This window comes from Anastrepha ludens, chromosome 2 (assembly GCF_028408465.1).
Source record: "Anastrepha ludens isolate Willacy chromosome 2, idAnaLude1.1, whole genome shotgun sequence".
Taxonomy (NCBI): Eukaryota; Metazoa; Arthropoda; class Insecta; order Diptera; family Tephritidae; genus Anastrepha; species Anastrepha ludens.
The window spans coordinates 178050982-178071407 of NC_071498.1; the positions used below are offsets into that span (position 1 = coordinate 178050982).

At 36.7% G+C, this 20426-nt stretch overlaps 1 protein-coding gene across 4 annotated transcripts in view; it reads left to right on the forward strand.

The window, feature by feature from the left end:
* Positions 1-13242, forward strand: part of LOC128855938 (all trans-polyprenyl-diphosphate synthase PDSS1) — a 157418-nt gene extending 144176 nt beyond the window's left edge. For 3 of the 4 annotated variants that reach the window (XM_054091195.1, XM_054091196.1, XM_054091197.1), the window contains exons 7-8: positions 356-550; positions 11427-13242. In XM_054091195.1, coding sequence (XP_053947170.1) covers positions 356-550; positions 11427-11648 — 417 coding nt within the window. In that variant the 3' untranslated portion in view covers positions 11649-13242. The remainder of the gene's footprint in view (positions 1-355; positions 551-11426) is intronic. The other variant, XM_054091194.1, reaches the window with a different exon arrangement.
* Positions 13243-20426: the final 7184 nt, after the last annotated feature.

Consider the following 20426-nt stretch of genomic DNA (forward strand, 5'->3'; position numbering starts at 1 on the left):
AACTGTGTTTTAAATGTAATTTAATTTTTTTTTTTTACGTTTATTCAGTTTAATATTGAAAATTTCCTCAACTTTAATTTGTACTTTATTCTTATTTTTTTCTTACGAAAACGTTTTTTTAACAATTTGTTTTTGTTCTACATACAAAGATATGAAAAAATTGTAATAAAAACCTTTTCCAATTTCAAGCATTTTTTAATTAAATAGTTTTATTGTTAATTTTTTAACTTAAATTTTTGTTTTATTAATACTTACTTTTACTAATACTTTCAATAAAATTGCTTTAAAACATTTTATTTATTTTCTTTTTTCTACTTTTGCGTTTTTTAAAAGAATTGCTTTTTTTTACCCGCAGACGGCCGTAATTGCTGAAGCTGATGAAAACATCACCGAATTGGCATTCCAATATGGCCGCAATGTAGGCTTGGCGTTTCAGCTGGTCGACGATATGCTGGACTTTGTCTCCTCCGCGGATACAATGGGCAAGCCAACGGCCGCTGATCTAAAATTGGGTCTCGCCACGGCGCCGGTGCTCTTCGCATGCGAAAAGGTAAGGCCAACATTTTCCATCAAACATACAGATGCTATGTATGTAACTGTAAGTGTGTGCGTATGTTGCAATAATTACTTTGTAGCAGTATTTACGTAATTAAAAACCATATTTGCCAAGCAGATGCCTTAACAATTCATCACTTCCACTCTTGATTTTTCCATTTGATTAGTTTGATTTGCATAAAACGGTGAATAGAAATATGCTTTAATGCATTTCAGAAGTTGTATTAAACTATAAACGACACTTCCTTATTTCCACTCAATACATATGCACATACGTATGTAAGTATGTATATGGTATTGTATCTATAAACAATTTGCTTGTTCTCTGATAAAGTCAACACTGATTCATTCGTCTCGTTAGGTATTCAGGTTCATATACCCGTTGTCTCCTTATTCATCTGTAATAATTCTAGCTTCATAAGCGTTAAGATATATGGCGGATTAATGTTTCTTCTAGTCAAATAAATCGTCACATAAACATTTATTTATGCACTTTTGTATGCATTCATGCTCGCCTTAATGCGCTTCCTTATGTTCTCCATGCGGTCTGAAGCATATTGATTGTTTCATTTTAAGCTTTATTACCCTTTAGTGCGTTTATTTCACATGACCGAACTGTAGCTGCTGTTCGCTGAGATTTACGACATTCCTCTTGAAGCAACATAAATAAATTGTTTAATGTTGACCTTCGTTGAGTGCTGAGCGAATATTTGTGTGCATATCAATGCGTTTGGCTGTGCATCTGGAAGAGATTTTTTGAGTGAAATGCCACTAGTTTGATAGAAAAATTATAAAATACCAAGCGGAAGAAATTCTACGTAGAATGGCATCTGTAGATTTATAAAGTAGTTAAAATTTTTAGGTGCGCGTGAAATGGCTACTGAAATGCTACTTAAGAATTGCATTGCAAGCAGACGAGCTTTCTTTGGCTTTGTTATTGTTAGGTTTCATCAAAAATACTTATGAAAACATACTTCCAATTATGAGCTGCCTAAGTTATGAGTGTTCAATGACTTCAGAAGAAATACCTCTCATTAGAATTTATATTTTTTCAGCGCTAGGAAATGCTTAAATTACTAAATTAAAACTTCTCAAAGCTCTCTAAGGCTTGTGGTCTCTTTTTCGAAGTAATTTTTTTGCTTATATTCTTTTTTCGCACTCTTTTGGCTTGAGACTCGTATGTCTTGTAGGTGAATAAGTAATACTTAGAAAGCCACAGACCATATCTTCCTCCCATCTCTAAGTACGATTTAATTTTATATTAATCTAAAGCACATCTTTTGGTTTAATAATTCGCAGGACCAGTTTTTCAGTGCTATTTTAACTGTGCCCACAGACCGATTTCTAAATTTTAATTTTAACCAGAAGTTTATAAGGCAAAATTCCTTACCAGCTTTTAGGCGCATTATTTGCTTTATTAATATACATATATATAATTAGCGATGCAAATTTTTATCGTGAACTTACTGAATTCTAATAATTTGACAACAAAGCCAATGACTTTTGGAAGACCGCAACTTTGCGTCTCTCACAAGTCACAGCACATTGACTCTGCTATTTACATTAATTCTTCTTTGATCTGTGTTATGTTTTCTTCCCATACTTTCCCTAGGAAATTGAATTGTTATTTTCGAATTTATTTGCTACTCCACGCCAGTCAGTTCTACGTTAAGCGAATGGCCTGGACGGACCAGCCAAGGACGGTCATTCGCAAAAAATCGATTTTGCTGTTTAAAAAAACAACAGGTTGTTCATAACTTTGAATTTCTATTGTGAATTATAAATTAAAAAAGGCAAAGACTTCTTCCTAAAATGGTTAAATTACCAGTCTGGCACTTCTCAAGTAACACTGAAACGCCGTTTTGATACCAATATGAGGCCTCCAGTAGGCAGATATTTACAGCCAACCAGAGCTGTTGATGTAACAGAGAAGGTTGATGGAATTTACGCTGGAGCACAGCCCCACAGCTTCTGCAATGGGATTAAATGTTGAGCCCAGCTTTTCTGCGTAAATGCCCATCGTCCTATGACCGGTAAGCACAGCTACAAGTTTGGAAGCTTGCAATGAATGGCGTGAAGTCCCTAGGATTATCTGCTTGCTGCGTTTCTTGTATTAGAGCCATATGATTTTCGAAAAACCCCACGAAGAGATGAAGCTCTTTTTTATCTGTGTTTTCCTAAGAAATAAGTTGTGGAATTTCTCTTTCACAACAGTCAGGGGGATGCCGATGACCGGGTGGGATACCTCTGAGAACAGTTGTGATTCCAAAAGATGTGTTAAGGCAAATTTGCTAACCTTCGTTTTACTCTGTTTTAAAGTCTGTTGCTCTGACTACTTAACCGCGGTTAAAGAAGCCATAATTTTCCTCTGTAATGATGTTAACTGAAACAGCTGTGCTTTTATTTACGTCTAGGGCTTATCGACAGCAGGTGAATTCCAGAGCTGCCTGTGTTTTTATGTGAAAAGGATCCAGTTGCAAGTATTAGCCATTAATTTTTGTTATTTCCATATAAAACGAACGTTTACTACATTTTTTGCAGAATATATAAATGCACTTCAATTTGTGTGCGTAAAATAAAATGAAAAGTGGTAAAAATCTACCGCTCAAAACTTAATTAAAATTTTCACATTTGCTTCTAAGTCTAAGGTTCTGGGTGCGCCTGGAAGTACCTTTTACCTTTGTAATACGGCTCTCACTGTTAGCATAACATTTTCTGCTATGCCAATAAAATTTTGTTAACAGAAATTCGCTGAGGGGCTTTGATGTAAATGATTGTTTTCAGTCTTTCTTGCTCTTCTCTTTAAAAGATTGATTTTTATATTTACGTGTACTTACTTTTTCGGCAGTGTTGCCATCGAAAATTACCCTAATTCGTATAAATTATGTGAATTAAGTCTGAAGTTGATGTGGATTAGATTAGTACAGTTATTGGCTTTCCACTTCGGTATTCGGCCTAAGGATTACCCCAAATACAGCGAACGAGCTGCTAGTCAACTTGCCTGCTCTAAATCTGGCATGAAAACACGTGGCCGCCGCTTCAGCACTTAACACCTTGTGACTTTTTTCTTTGGCGCCACGTGAAAAAGAAGGTCTACCTCAACAGCCCAGGGTCGATTCAGGACCTCAAAGATGGAATTCGGAGGCTATCGAGGACATAGGGCAGCCACTTTGCAATTCGGTTATCGAAATTTCATGAAAAGGATATTGTCCTGTAAGCGTGGTCGTGGTGGTCATTTGCCTGATGTTATTTTCCACTATTAATGCCATACCTTCATCTTCATAATGAAATAAACATCCAATCGTTTATATTAAAAATAGCATTTTTTTTGAATATCGAAATAACATCCCTTATTGGAAAACCCTTTACTATGAGTAGTTGTAATCAAGAAATCGACTACTTTTTCTCTAAACCCTCCTTCGACTGGCTCTTCAAGACAAACATCCCGTCAAGGAGAGAGTGACAAACTCAAATACCATGGAGAAGAGGGGCAATAATAAGAAATGAACCCAAGCTAGAAAACAAAGTAGGCAATGGAGTTTTTTCTACGCAATAAAAACTACAAAAAATATCTTCTCGGATGACCAGGCGGCCACCAAATTAATGGAGGTAGTTACGAGTATACTAAGATCAAAGGTGGTTTGGGAATACCTGGTAGCTCTAAATAATATCAGCACCGGCTTCAAGGTCTGCATTATATGGGTGCCCGGACATAGAGATATTGAAGGAAATGCAAGGCCCATGAGCCCAAGGCCCATGGCCCAGAAAGGGTACTAGTCTTTCACTGCTTGAAAACAAAGGCAATATTGGAATTCCTAAGGCAACTTGGAAATTGAGGATAAAAAAAAAAATAAGTTACTATAAATATGTTTTAAATTTAGCGAAGTCTTCAGTAAAGTTCTCAACTAATTCTTCAGATGTATTTTTAATATCATCCTGGGCTCCGATTAGGTGCGATAATATGTGCAGAGAGATTTTTTTTATAGAAGGCTTTTAGTTCTTCTTCAAATTTCATTTAAAAACAAAACAGAACAAAAAATAATTGGCGCGTACACTTCTGTTAGGTGCTTGTCCGAGCTCCTCCTCCTATTTGTGGTATGCGTCTTGATGCCGACTCCGCGAGGCAAATAGTTGTTATAAAGAGCTTTTTCATGACAGAAATACACTCGTAGGTTTGCCATTGCCTACAAACGGGTGGCCGCTATCAGAAAAAAATTTTTCGAGGACGTGTTCGGTTTCTATCCACCAAAACTGATCTTAAAGCATATATTATTAAGGAATAAAAACGAAGAAAAAGACCACACATTTTTTTAATTTTATCCAGAAGACGTTTATTGCCAAATTTATTCGATTCGCTATTGCTCACATTTCCTACCGGGCATTCACATTTATTTAAGGCAATCCAAGTTGAAATAGATAATAACCGATTAAAATAGCAATGACTCAAAACCAAATCAAATATAAACGAAACGATGTTATGCAAATCCGAAACCAATATTAATTGCCAGCGCATAGGACAAGTGCATCGTAAGTCTAGTCTTCGTCACATTTGTATGTGAGTACTCGTAGAGAGCATGGAATTTTGCAGTAATTCACTGTCAATCGTCACATATCGTCTCTCTCCTCAATTCTGACATCCCGCCGCCCCTCTAGTCACCTGTGCTACTCTTCACTACTCGCTACGCAGCGCAATAAAATTGAATAGTTTTTCGAAAATTGATATGCGAAGCAATTTGTGTGGACGTGAGGCGCACATCAACTTGCGGCAAGTGCTTCAGCGCCAGCGGGCGAGTGGGTGTGGGTGAAAGTAGCGCACGGTGATTTGTTGGTAGCAGGAGTAGTGACAAACAACAACTAATGTTGTGCGTCAATCGAAATATGTCTGCAAACAAATAACAAATAAAAAAAAACTTTGTATTGCTTTATGTCAATCGTGGATACCTGCGTGTGTGTGTGTGTGTGTGTGCGCACAAGCGGTTGACAGTCATAAGTTGACAGCTGTGACAGGTGCGCCGCGACAGCTACAACGTAGTGCAGGCGCATAATTTGCAATGATCCGGTAACGATTTGCAGGGTATCACTCAAACGCGTCAAAAGTGGCATAGTGCAGTTCACTGGTTGATTGCTACACGCTTGGGGATTATGCGATTATGCCGACAATTGCGCATCACTTTAGCGCAGTTATTTGAGACTCCCGTTTTTGTGTTGCTGCATTGCAATATCGATTTCTGGCAGCGTTTAAATGCGCTACGACCCGCTTTTAGGCGCTTTAGATCACTAGCCACTGTTGCGGAGTGTGTGGAGTTTTGTAAACTCTTTTGGCTGTGCTAACATTTTTGTGAATTTCTGATTACTATTTGCATTTTCAATGTCATTCTTCTTTTTACATGGATTTCAATGGATTACTGCTTGGCGTAATTGGCAGTCAAGTTAAAGGAAAAGTTCATTAACAATTTCGTTTCATTGATTGATTCGATTTACTGATGGAATGTACAACCAATTTACTTACTTTTTCCAACAACGTTGCCTGCCTTCCCATGCGGAAGGAGTTTTATGCTCAAAGATAAATTTCGGAGATTGTTTTCTTTGTCGTCTATTTTAAGGGGTTATATACACTTGTAAGGGTGAAATATCACGTTTTTGAGAATTTTTTACAAAGAACGATTTTATTAAACAGATACAGTTTTTAATTATTCAAATAATGTATACTTTAAAGTTAATTATAGCACGTAAAGTTAGTAAAAATATTGAAGTGCACGGCTCCTGCAGATGATCTCCGAAGCGTCCTCCAAAAATAAGCGTTCGGCGGTGGACAAATTATCCCCGGTTTGGATTATCTGAAATCGAAAAACCAATTCGACTCTTTTTGTGGATAGATAAAGCTAGGTATTAATCGAAGGAATAGTCAAAATTTTAATTTTTGATAAAATGGCGGCTATAGGAAAAAGAATCGAATTTTCTACAAAAATGTTCGCAAAAAATTGCCTAAAAAAATAGAAAAAATCATCAGAATTTTTATTCCTTCGAGTAATACCTGGAGAAAATATCTGAGAAGGTTGCGTTAAAATTTCAAGATGATCGGTATAGCCGTTTTTGAGAAATCGTGTCCACCGACTTCGAAAACACGGTTTTGAGAAAAACGCGTTTAAAGTTTGAAAATCACTTAACATAGTAAGAATTCTCCGGAACGCCTTTTCAAATTTGCGTGTATTTTCGAAAATATTCACCGGAACGATATTAAATTTTCTGTGTGCATTCTTAAATAAAGGGTTTTTCAGTAAGAGCGCTTCAACTTTTGAACTTTTTTGAATAAAATACAAACGGTTTGACTTTTTTAACTAATGTTTTTTTTATTATCGAGTTTGAACATATACATTTAAGTATGAAATTCGATTTCTTTTGCATGACCACCGCGTGCACGTTTTACGAAGTCCAATCGTTGAACCCAATTTTCGACCACTCTTTTGCATAAATCGGCCGAAATTCCAGCAATTTCGCGTTCAATATTGGCTCTGAGCTCACAAATCGTGGCCGGCTTGTTACTGTAGACCAATGACTTCACATAACCCCAAAACGGGACGGCTTGTTAAATGGACCGTAAAATGGCCGTAATGCTCTTAAAGTAGCAGCAACAGAACGATTATTTTCATAAAAAATTTGCACGATTTGCAATCGTTGCTCAAGTGTGTAGCGTTCCATGATGAAATGTATACTAACGAAGTTTACAAATGACAAGCGAAAAATAAAAAATATTGCGTCGTTCGCCCTCCCTATCGGAAAAAAGTTGAAGCGCACCTATTAAAAAACCCTATATATGTACATTAAGAAAATAAAATAAGAACAAAATCGATTTTTGGAGACTTTTTGAATTGGAGACTTTTAGATATGCAAATTCAACCTTTCTAACTCTCTAATGCCCCTGTAAAGGGCGAATTCAAAATAGAATAATTTTTCTTATATTAATCGTAAAAATATTTTTAAAAAAAGGACCTTAAAGCTAAAGAGTAGTACTTTGCGATGCCGTTGTGGAAAATTAAAAAAAAAACTTTACCTTGCTTAAAAAAAATTTTAAAAATGGCAAAAAACTGCGTGTTTTGACTATTTAACCTCAAATTGCCAAAAATCCTGACGTGCTGGAACATTTTCAAGGTCATATTCGTTTTCAGCATTAACAAACCTTCAGGAAACACCCATAGCGGTTTTAGAAACTATAAAAAAGCGAGATTTCGCAGGCCTGTGTAATAGTTGCTGCCTCATCACCTATAAATTCACTTACAGAGCGGTGTTAACTTGGCTTAACAGATAATGTTATAGCTTAGCAGAAAATGTTATGTTAACAGTCATAGCTCTTTTGCTAATGTAAACATGTTTTATAACATAGTTTCTAGCGCAGGCAAAGCTGTAACCACAAACAAGAGATGAGTGTTTAATGAAGTTTCGTGTGGAAGAATTTTTGGTGCCGAAAGAAAACTTTTTCATTTGTTTTTATAATAAATGTGTTATAAGTTGTTTATTATCATAAATATCTTATAATGCAACTAATTTCTATACTTCCGGGGCTACTATCTGTAATAGTAGTAATAGTAAGTAGTAGCTATAGGAAAGTATCTGGCTGATCTTCACTCCAAAGTCGACAATTCTGCTTATTTACGTACCCATTGATCCAAAAATAAGCTTGTCGCTGAACATAATTTATCGATAAAAAAGTGGATATTTGGCTAACTTTCCAAAATCCCATTCACCAAAAATTTTGCGTTGCGGTAGGTCGTTCAGTTTCAATTCTTGCACCAGCTGTATTTTGAAAGGCTTCACACCTAAATCCTTTTGCAAAATTTTCCACGTTGTTGAGTAACAGAGGTCCAATTGTTGCGAACGGCGACGAATCGATAATTGATGACCATAATTAACACTGGCCGATACAGCTGCGATATTTTCTTCAGGTCGCACTCTACGTAAGCGTGTTGGTGTATGGTGGTTTGATGTCCAATAATGAAAACTTGGTTCTAAATTTAGTCACAATATCTCGAATAGCCGCTTAATAGCGCGCAATAAACTTTCACGCAGAACACGCATTTTTATAATAAAATTCAATGATTTGCGAGCGTTGTTCGTTTGTAAGACGATTCACGGTTAAATTATAGACCAAACTGAAGATGTTTGACAGTGAAACAAAACACGAAACGTGCGTCAGCTTTTTAAACCAACTGTTTAAAAAGATAATAGCTAAAAAATCAGCCTATTATTTGTAATAAGTAAAGAAAATATTCCCATTAAACAAGCAAGCCAGAAACAAGAAATATATAAATGATGCTCTTTAAATGGAAATACAGATTTCTCGTCTGTTGTCAACAAACTTCAAATGTAAACGGAAAATTGATTGGTTGAGCTAACGTTTCTGTTAGCAATTCATCTCTTGTCTTGGACCAGTAAATTGGTCACCAAGATCGTGTGATATCACACTTTTGGATTTTTATTTGTGTGGATTATGTGAAGTCCAAATGCTTTGTAGATAAACCTACAATTGAGGGATTGGAAGCCAACATTACAAAAGTTATTCACGAGACTCCCTTCCGAAGTCCTCCAGCGAGGCATTCACGGATGGCTAAATGACTGGGCAGTCGCGGCCAATAGTTGAAAGGTATTACCTTTAAAATAAATGCCATTACTATACAGATGTGAAGTGTGGGCGGGCACACATACTGCTGAGTGTTGTTGCAAGATTCTTGCCGAAACCCAAAGAACTGCTTCGCTCCTTCAGCGTAACGCACGGTATCAGAATCGGCAGTATTCATCATCAGCGAAACGATACTTACAGATCTTCTAGCGAAAGAACGAAGAGAACTTTAGATCCTTAGAATGGGCACGATAAACGTCATAGTGGACTACTCATAGCCCATACTAATAGCGCAAAACAACAAATTAGAGCACACACACTGCAAATATGGCAAGATCGCTGGTAGGCAGAGACGAAAGGTAGCTAGACGGCGAGACTTATACCAAACATAGATAAATGAGATGACAGACTGGTACGGAGAGGTGAACTTCTATATTACTCAGATGCTATCTGGACATGGGTTGTTTCGAAACTACCTAAACAAAATAGGGGAAACGGAAACCACTGAATGCATCTACGGAGATGCACCTATGAACGATGCAGATCAGACATTCTTCTAATGTGAGATACGGAAATTAGATCGCAAAGCTATCGAAGGCAGTTTATGTCCCATAAGAGCAGACAATATAAACGAAAAAATGGTAGAAAGCGCGCAAAAATTGGCAACTCATTGGAAGGAACATAGAACGAGTTCTTCGCGCCAAAAAACTTGGCATATAGATGTTTAAACGCCATGCTAACCTTAACGTACCTATTTAATTAGAAGATGAGTCGATAGCATCATGCTGGCCCCAAAACTGGCGATTCTGGATGCAGGGTTAGTGGAAGAGACATTCTCATGGCAACCGATTCTACGTTGCCGGAATGACTCGGATTTTTCTCGATTAAGGGCTGCCGCTCCAGTAAACTAGCCCTGTCTAGTGCACCGTACCCCACCAGTAGAAGAAGCAGTCTTTATCAGAATCCCTACTTGGATCTTCTCTGCCTCCGATAAAATGTTACCGTAGTTCTGCGTCGGAGGAAACATCCAGGAGAGGAAGAGGAGGAGGTGTTTGATGACATACCACCTACTCGTTGCAGCAGGCGACGGTCGCTGTAAGTGCGAAGGCATTTTAAACCCTACTTCACCACCACCAAAAAAGAGAATAACAAAAACAAAAACCAATTGTTCAACACAAAACTAATAAAGATGGCCCAATCAATTCAAATTGTTGTTTCATTTCAATTTAAAAATCGATAACTCTAAATTGATCACCCTTTATATCATTCCATTTTTGCAATAATTTTATGTAGAATCCGTATCTGCTAGCTAAAATAATAAAAAAAAAAAATAAAAAAGTGCGTTAAGCGTACTACACATAACAGTAGTGAAACTTTCAAGGCAGACAAAGAAAGAGTGAGAGAACCGAAAGAGATTGAGAGAGAAAGAGGGAGAAAGAATATATATCTAAATAACTTCACAACATTTGCAGAGAATACAAATAGACAAAATTTACAAAAAACGGAGAAGGGCCAACCGGTGTCGGTAAACGCCGGACACAAACCGTGGCAACAACGCGCACTACTCAGAGCCTTTATCACCCGCACAAACGCAGCGATTCCAGGACCGCAGCAATGGCACAAATTACCGCAAATCAATACCAATAAATCCGACGCCGTAGTGGATAGCACTTTGTAGTACGCGCAAGCACTAGCCAGGAAACGGAAATGAGCGCCAAAAATAAGCACCAAAAAAAAAACACGTCCAAAAATTGGGACCAAAAACGTCCCAAACAGAAGGCACCGAGGAAATATAACGCCAAAAAGTAGGCACCAAAAATATATTTCCTACAAGTTTGCACCAACAAACAAGCGCCAAAAAGTAGGCAGCGTTATTTCTCACTAGATATTAGCAACCACAAGATTAAAACTCAGGAAAAATAGCCTTAAGTGTATCTATGATATATTGTATATAAGGTATAGCTCTCTCTCTCTCTCTCTCTCACTTTTTCCTCTACGATATATCTTTTTTCTCTCTCGCGGAACGGAAATGCCAAAACGTTGCATGACCTTGAAATTTTACTCTCCCTTCTCGCTCGTCCATCACCGCCTAAGAACATACACTTCAAAAAAATGTTTCCATTTAAGTGGAGCCACCTTAGTGTGCCTATATATCTTAAAAAAATTACATAGTCGACCCACCCTAATGTGCACATATAATTCGAATCAAAGTTCGAAACAGTTATTTATATTTCTCTCCTTTTTCTTCCTCTTGCAGTATCCCGAACTCAATCCGATGATAATGCGCAGATTTACCGAACCCGGTGATGTCGAACGTGCCTTCGAACTAGTCCACAAATCGCACGGACTCGAACAGACGCGCTTCTTGGCCAAAAAGCACTGCATCGAAGCGATACGATTGACGCAGGAGCTGACCGAGTCGCCATACCAAAAGTGTCTGCAAGTGGTGGCGGATTTAGTCATTAACCGTATGAAATAATAGTTTAAGTCTGGGTGCAGGGGGCAGCTGGTGCAACAAAAAATGTGCAACATAAAGAAAATAATAACAAAAAATAAATAACGCAACTACACACCGTGGGTGGCTTTGCCAAATAAACAAACAAACACATTTGGAAAGATTCATAAATTCAATACACTTACACATTTATATATGTATAATATATTGTATATGCACACACACACATATACATGTATACATTAATTTGTAATTATAATAAAAATAATTATAAAACGAAAAAAAGAGTCCAAAATAAATTATAAATAGATTTTATATGCAAAAATATTATGTTAGCAAAAAATATAAAAAAAATATATATAAAAAAATACACACACACAAACACAAAGTAAATATGTAACAAGCAGCGCAAAAATTAAACGATTGCAATTTGTTCGACTTTTTGTATGTATGTTTATGCAAGTTACTTGAAATTTGGCAAACAACAAAATCGGACAAATATTTGCACAAATTTGCTAATAAACCGAGGTAAATTACAAAAAAAAAAAAAAAAAAAATCATGCAATTTTTTCTAGTTTAAAACACAGAAATATTATTTTAATAATGTTATGCTTTAGTGTGTAAGTCTTGTTGACATTGTAAATAATTTATAGTAATTTAAAAGGGAAGAAGAAAAATACAAAATGAAAAAAATCATGCAGCCAATGAGTTGGACCAAACAATGAAGGATGAATATGCACACACAGAAGTGGTAGTTGCTCTATATGTATGTGTGTTTGACACTCATTTGGATAACTAACAAACCAACTAACTCAAAAACAACAACAAAATCATTCACTGATATACCTAAAAGGCCAGCAAACAAACAAAAAACAAGCAAACAAAAAAATAAGCAAGCAAAATGGGCGCAATATTGGTTAAAATTTAATTTAGTTTGTAATGTATTGAAAAAATGTAATAATTTAAATTAAAAAATATAAAGCTGTCCATATGTACATAACCATTGTACAAAGCAGAAGCAGTTGAAGCGGTTAGCCTAAGAATATGTAAAAGAAATTATGACAAATGTGTTCGTGAAAAAACGTGAAAGTGTAACTAAAGATATTTGAGAAACGATTTTTTATATTTGTATGCACCTATGTACTATATACATATATATGTAGAGACGAAAAGTCAAGACTATAAAAAGCTGAGAATTGTTTAAAGTTAAAATTTGTTTGTATATAATATAATTTGAAAAGTTGTTAACGACATTAGTTGCTTGCGCGCGCCAGGAAAGTGGCTCGGAAAATTATGCGTAAAAAGAAAAAATTGCCAGTAAAAATGAAAAAATAACTTTTTGCTGAATTAATTTATGTTAAGAGTTATGCTTCTTTTTTTTTTTTTAAACTTATCGCGCTACAAGCGCATGCAGGCGAGCCAGTGAGAGTGAGTAATGGCTATAATGGAGAGTAATAGATAATTAAAGAAAAACTTTTGGAAAGATTCTACATCTACTAATTGGCGGCTACTCGCCTAGCGACGGCAGCGCACGCACACATTTTAGTCAAACTTTATTTTTGGTCAATTTCTAAAATTAAAAAAAAAAAAAAAAATTTAATAAATTTAAAAGAAATTAAAAAAAAAAAAAAAAAAATTTTTTCGAAAAAAAGAAACATTTTTTTAAAAAGAAAAATTTTATTTCAAAAAAAAAGAAATTTTTTTCAAAAAAAGAAAATTTTTTTTTTTTCAAATAAAATAATTTTGTTTTTGCAGCATAATTATTTTGTCAGTTAATATATTTATTTTTTGATTTTGAAAAATTTTACAACTAAATATAGCATATAAAAAGGATTAAAAGACCGCAGCTCTATGAAAAGTTTTTAATTCAATTGTTGAAACTTTACAGAGATATTAAAATGTGAAGCGTATTTTACAAACGTTGACGTATAAAAATGAAAAACTTAATTGATTGTTTATACAAATAAATGAAATACTGAGAAATGTACGATTTGTTATAAAGAATAATAAAATATATAAAAACCAAAGTAAATTGTTGGTGTTAATGTTGTGCAGGTTTTTTGTTAATTCAGAGCAGAAAAAATTGTGAAAAATTAAAGACTGCTGGGTTTGCGCATCTTACTTAATGAGTGTCCACTAGGGCGGCTCGATTTAAAAATCGCTCATTGCTCTGTGAAAATCGTATTCTAGGGATTCAAATAAGAAACTTTGCCGAAGGAACCATACCTCTAAAACGAATTCTGATGTCCCCCAATTTGGGTCGAACTTTTGGATAGGGGCAAATTTTGAAAAATCCCACTTTGACCCATTTAGAGTGCTCCAATCGAGTCCAAATGTATGACGGACCCCCACTAACTTTGGACGGTCGATCCACCCATGCCAGTGGCACACCCCCTGGAACTCCCCTGGGGGGTTCCCCATACAATCATTTCAAAATATCACCATTTTTGGCCTTTACATGAAAAAATCAGCTAAATGGCTATGTTTTTTCTTTATTTTTATTTATTTATAATAATATTTATTATTTATTTATAATAATAATATCTATGTTTTCTCTTAAGAAATTTATTTAGTCAGAACATATGTAAATGAAAAAATTTATTTAAGTGAGTTATAGAAAAGAAACTAAAAAGTTCGACCCAAATTGGGGGACATCAGAATTCGTTTTAGAGGTATGGTTCCTTCGGCAAAGTTTCTTATTTTGATCCCTAGAATACGATTTTCACAAAGCAATGTGCAATTTTTTTTGCCTCCCCACAAATCGACCCGGCCTAGTGTCCACCCTTAGCAGTTCCATAGGATTTGGGGAGTGATGAATGGAATGGAATAGGAGGGAATGGATTTTTGGGTGGCCTTATGCATATGTCCAAGTCAGCCATACGCACACAAATTCATCGTAACGAAGTGTGTGCTTTCCTTAACATTCGCGCCGTTAGTGTTGTTCTTGGAGATAGATCGCACTTGATTGTCATTGGAAGTTTACTAATTCCCATATCTCTTCGGACTGTAACGGGATGTATGCTGATGCCACCCAAACGACACTTGCAATACGTAAGCCAACACTTGGATCAGGCGGATAAACCTCAAGTAGGCAACAACCGTAATCCGAAGACAATTGGCACCTTCACAAAGGCTTGCCCAGTAAATGCTTTAGATTAGATTAGATTACCTAAATTAGATTTGTGGGGGATTGGACAAGTCCAAGCACTCAGTCAGGAGACCATTGTAGATACTACACCTGGATAGATAGCAGTAGAAAGAATAGTGATAAAAAAGATAAAATGTAGATGGTAAGATGGACAAATTAGTTTAAGGTCACTCTTTCACAAATCTCTTGGATTCATTGATGAATCTTATGAGATCCGGAAGAGGAAGAGTATGAATTGTATCCATACTCAGTAGATCGCAACTCATCATCCTAAGTCTAATTCTGGTAAACGCCGGACAGCTGCAAAAGAAATGCTCTGCAGTGTCGTCATACTAAAGGCAGGACAGACATATCGGGCTGTCTACGACCTCCATGGCAGCCATGTGCTGACCACAGATGTTGTGCGCTGTGGTTACACCCACCAGTACTCTCAGATCCTTTCTGCTGAGTTTTAGGAGAAACGTCGTAATTTTCCTATTTGGTTCTTTTACAAAGCACTTGGCTGCTCTGCACGAGTTCAATCCAGACCAACCAGACCAATTTATCAGCTAACTCGTTCCCTGTAATACCACAATATCCAGGCACCCAAATAAGACCAACTTTGTTGTGTTTTGCAACACTGTTCAGTTTTGTCTTACATTCACCGACTAACTTCGAAGAGCCGTGTGGGTTAGCAGTGCCGCTTCAATTTCAGTGCAGCTTGACTGTCACTACAAATTCCATTACTGCTACCCCGCCACTTTTCCTTAATTATCCAGTATGCCACGTTCAAGATGGCATATACTCCCGTAAAGAATACCGTGGCCATCTGTCCTGTCGTCTAAGTACCATCCAGATCTACCGCTACCGTTACTGGTTTTCGGCCCGTCGGTGTAGAAAGTGTGCTGATATCCCGTTAATAGGTTCTCTGAACTTCCCCATTGATTTCTATCTGGGATCAAAACATCATACTTCTTACCGAAGCTACGACAGGCACCCGATTGGCCACTGGCATCAAGAACAGTGTGCACCGCTCCGACAACTGGTGGTATATCTGACAGTGACCAGTGCTTACTTCATTTTCCCAGACTCCGTTTAACTTGAGCCTGTACGCCGCCTTCGTGGCTTCCTTTCGAATTTGAAGATCTACAGGTTGCAAGTTCAGAATGGCATTAAGAACATCACCAGATGTCGTACTCATGGCACTTGTGGTACCCAAGCACACACTTCTCTGTAGCCTGCTTTAGGGTTTTACTCTGGAATTAACCATTGCAGCTTTCCACCAGACTACAGAGGCGTATGCAATAATGGGTCTAATCAGGGGTATGTGAAACTAGTGAACTATCGCCGGTCTAAGACCCCATGTTTCTCTTATACTGCCAGAGGACTTTTAGTGTCCGAGAGACCTTCTACTCGACGTGCTTCTTTCAGGTAAGTTTACTAAGATTACTCATAAGTATTCAACCTGAGTTGCAGTGTTACCCCTTTCAATGTGGGTAGTAGCAGTCCTTCCATATTGCATTTCCTAGTGAAAGGCACTAAGGTACTTTTTGTAGGATTCACCGAAAGACCATACAATTCGCACCAATACTCAATTTTATTTAGAGCTGCCTGCATTTTATTTAATTTAGCTTCAAGTGATCGTCCTGAGAGTAATACGCTCACATCGTCTGCGTAGACATGAATGTGTCCAATTTCCTGCACATCATTAAGAAGAGAGTCCACCAAGAAGCACCAAAGTAGGGGAGGGAGTACACCGCGTTGTGAGCAACCCTTCTTAACCTCAACCTTGCCTCCTTCATCGCTTTCTCTATCCATGGTAAGCAGTCTGTTTGATAGCATAGAGTGAATCCATCTGACAATGATTTCTTCTAGTCCATAACTTCTGATAGAACAGAGAGTCAAAGGTAGCACACACCAAGAGAGTACTCTCTTGTTTCCAGCCCTTTTTAACACACTTTTATTAGGTCGGGTTGTATGTATGTATGTATGTATGTATGTATGTATGTATGTATGTATGTATGTATGTATGTATGTATGTAACGGAATCTTTGAGCTTAATTTTCACTGGCTTCTAAACATCTGATCGACTTGAAATTTTGCACACCTATCAAGGACCGATGACAATGCAATAATTTGATAAAAGTTTTCCATTATCCTTATTAGGATTGCCAGGATTAATATTTTCTTTTTTTTACCTGTGGGCAAAAAGTAAGGTGAATTTGGTTGTAAAATGAAAAATCTTTTTTTATTCTTGTAAATCAGTTTCTCAGGCTCCCTCCACGAAATAAGTTCTTCATCCCGATTACTTCTTTATCACGGGCGATCACTGCATAGCTTTAGACTCACAGTCGATAAGAAAGGAATTAAATATAACACGAATATATCGAATCATTTATTCACTGACTGCAATGATAACAATAATTTTCATTCATAATAAACAAAAAATAGTTTAAAGAAACTAAAAAACACGCTTTTTTGCTAATCGAACTAAAAAGTAGAAAATAAAAAATAGTTTAAAAAACTAAAAAACACGCTTTTATTGCTAATCGAACTAAAAATACGTTCGAGACCCTTAAGCATTAACGAGGCTTCTAGGTCTGAAACTTTTTGGTAAAGCGTAGCTGTCCTTGTCTGGCTTTGGAATTTTCACCAAACCACAATTGTGGAGATGCCTTAATCGGAAGCCCGCACAAAAATCCACTAGGCTAGGAATTTAGCCAAGGTTTTAAGGCTTACTCTTAAACTCTGAGAATAAGGATTGCTTCATGTCGTTTGAGCATATAAGGAAACTGTTAGATATACCAAAAATACGTTGTTGCGGCCGCAGCAGGTGGTGCACAGTGATTAATTTACATCTAAGTGTTAAAAAATGTTGTGTTACGTCGTATTCTAGAGGATTAGTATTACTCTCAATTACAATCTGGATGGCAAGATACTAAAAAATTTATAATAATAAGAACGCTAGAAATTTAACTCTGTTTTGTTTTATTTAAACATTCCCGGTACTTTCTGATCCCAGGGACTTGCAGGAACTTTTCGATCAAAGCAAAAAAGAAAAAAAAAAACTTTAATTAGCACCTATTTTCTTAGCCTTAGAATCTATGCACTTCGTGTTTAAGAACTAAACTTCACTGAAGTTTTCATAGGATGACCCTCCTGCATAGACTTAGAAAACACTAAAGACCAGCTTGCAAGTAGTGCAAAGCCACAATGGCATAAAAATAGGGCAAACAAATAGATGTTGCGTGTGCATGGCTGATTGTGTATTTCACTCAAAGTCAGTTTTGTTACGAATTGTTGACGTTCACTCGTTTGTAGCTGCCCCTACTGAATGACTGACGGTTGAGGCCGCAGTAAATATTTCTGTTGGCTCACAGAAGAGTTGCGCTTCAAATATTTTCACTGCGTGAGTGTGTGTGTGAGAAAAGCAAAAAGCTGCGATAAACTCAGCATCAGCTGGCATTTGTTGAAGTGAATATGCCATGCATTTAATCCCTTCGACAAAAGGATCCTAAGTATATTGTTTTTCTTCTTTTACGAGTATTTTTTATTTGCCACAATTCCAACAAAACGGAACTCATTTCATGCGTATGTGTGTACGTGTGTTTTATATGTATTTCATTTGCCCGTATGAATGTTTACATGCAGAATACCAGGCTCATTGATTGCAAGTATGCAAACAAAATGTAGCTAACAGTTTGAGCAGCGAGAATATTGTTGACTCTGATGATGCTGGCCACCAGGATGTTGGCCGACGATGGCGATTGCGCTGGCCGCTCGGAAGCGGCAATGGTGGTGGGGCGGCAGCCAGCGCAAAAGCTTATTTGTAGGGTATAAACTGAATGGGATTGATATAAAAGTAAATACAATGGCTTAGCCGGTGCGCTTGCTTGCATGGATGTTTGTGTACTTGCGTGTGGGCAAATATGTGGCTGTGTGTGCATTAGGGGGGGTCAATTTGTAGGGTACTGGTAGGTTGTTCAACAAGTTTTACGGTTGGATTAGAAAAAACACTATTTTATGAAATACACAAGAGTATAGCCTCCCTGAACATCAGTATAATTTTTTCAACGAGATTCCAATTTATGAATTCCATTCTTGAAGTGAGAATCCGGGAAGTGTGCAAAATACGCCTCCACAGCTGTTATGAACTCATCATTTGATGAAAAACGCTTTCCACGCATGCATTTTTTAGCTCTGGAAACAAATGGAAGCCGCTAGGGACTAAATCTGGTGAAACCACAATTCGAACTTTAATTCATAGATTTTAGCCATTGTCAAAATGCTCTTGTGAAATGCTCAGTGCTTTGTCCTGAGGAAAAAGAATTCTTTTCTTTTGCAAACTGGGTTCTTCTCTCGAATGTTTTCCTTCATGGGGGCCTCTTACAAGTCGGCTTCAAAAAATCGATTATTTTTACTGCAATTGATAGATATATTATAAGAGAATACACCCTCAACATTTCATAGCGAAATTCAAAGTGATTTCGGAGTTACAGGCCTGTATACCGTCCCTTGTGTGAGTATACTGTCTACCTTCTGAAAACTTTGAAACACGTTTTCTCAAAACCATGTTTTTGCAAATGGCGTGTAAGATTAAAGAAAAAACGAAGAAAGTGATCGTTTCAAGCCGATAATCTATATAAAGGTAATTAAAATGCGCAACTAATTAACTAACAAAATACCAAACAAAATTCATTTTTTAATATTAATTATTTAAAACCTTCTTTGAAAAAGTAGCGAAAAATGCATTTTTCTTCAATAATTAATTGTGTGTTCATTTTTTCATATTTTTATACAAGAGTAGTCTATTATATGCCGGAAAGCCTGCTGAATAAGACAATATTTTTCTTTTGTGTTTCAGGTGAAAACTACGACCGCAATCTTACACGCCGTTTTACTAGCGCTCATATGTCCGCCATTTTGTTTTTTTATTTATGTTAAAAAATTGTTTATTTATCTTCAATCATGCCTTCAAATAAATATAAAAGATTATTCGTGTGTATCCCTTTTTTCGCCTCGAAAAAAAAATTGAGAAAAAACACCTTCTTTGAAACCACTGATAAGAGGCCCCCCTTCAGCAGGTCTAAAAGTAAATAGCAATATTTAGAATTTATTGTTTTACCAATTTTCAAGTAATCTATAAAAAAGAAAATTCTTTCGCAGCCTAAAAAAATGATGCTAACACCTTCTTGACCGATTTCTGGACCCGAACTTACTTTAGAACCGAATTACCAGGTTCACACCACACTTTAGCCTTTTGTTTTGATGTATGATCATGGTGATAGACCCAAGTCTCATCCATAGTGATGAATTGACGCACAAAATCGACTTTATTCTTTTTATTCTTTCGAAAACGCTCTGAATGTTCCTGAGAAAGTCGCATTCGAATGTGTTTTTATTCCATTGTTAGTGAATGCGGCAACCATTGGGCATACAGCTTTCTCAAACCCAAATACTTCAGCCACAATACTATATTTCTCACACCGCCCAATGATGTGCACATGGCCTTACTAAATCTCTTTTAGTCACTCGACGATTTCTCAATACGATTTCCTGTATTTTTTTTACGATTTCTGGTGCTGTTGCAATTTCTGGTGTTTTTCGGCGTCCTTGACGTGGATCCTCTTCAAGAGTTGTACGACCCAGTGAAGATTCAGCAACCCATCTTGCTA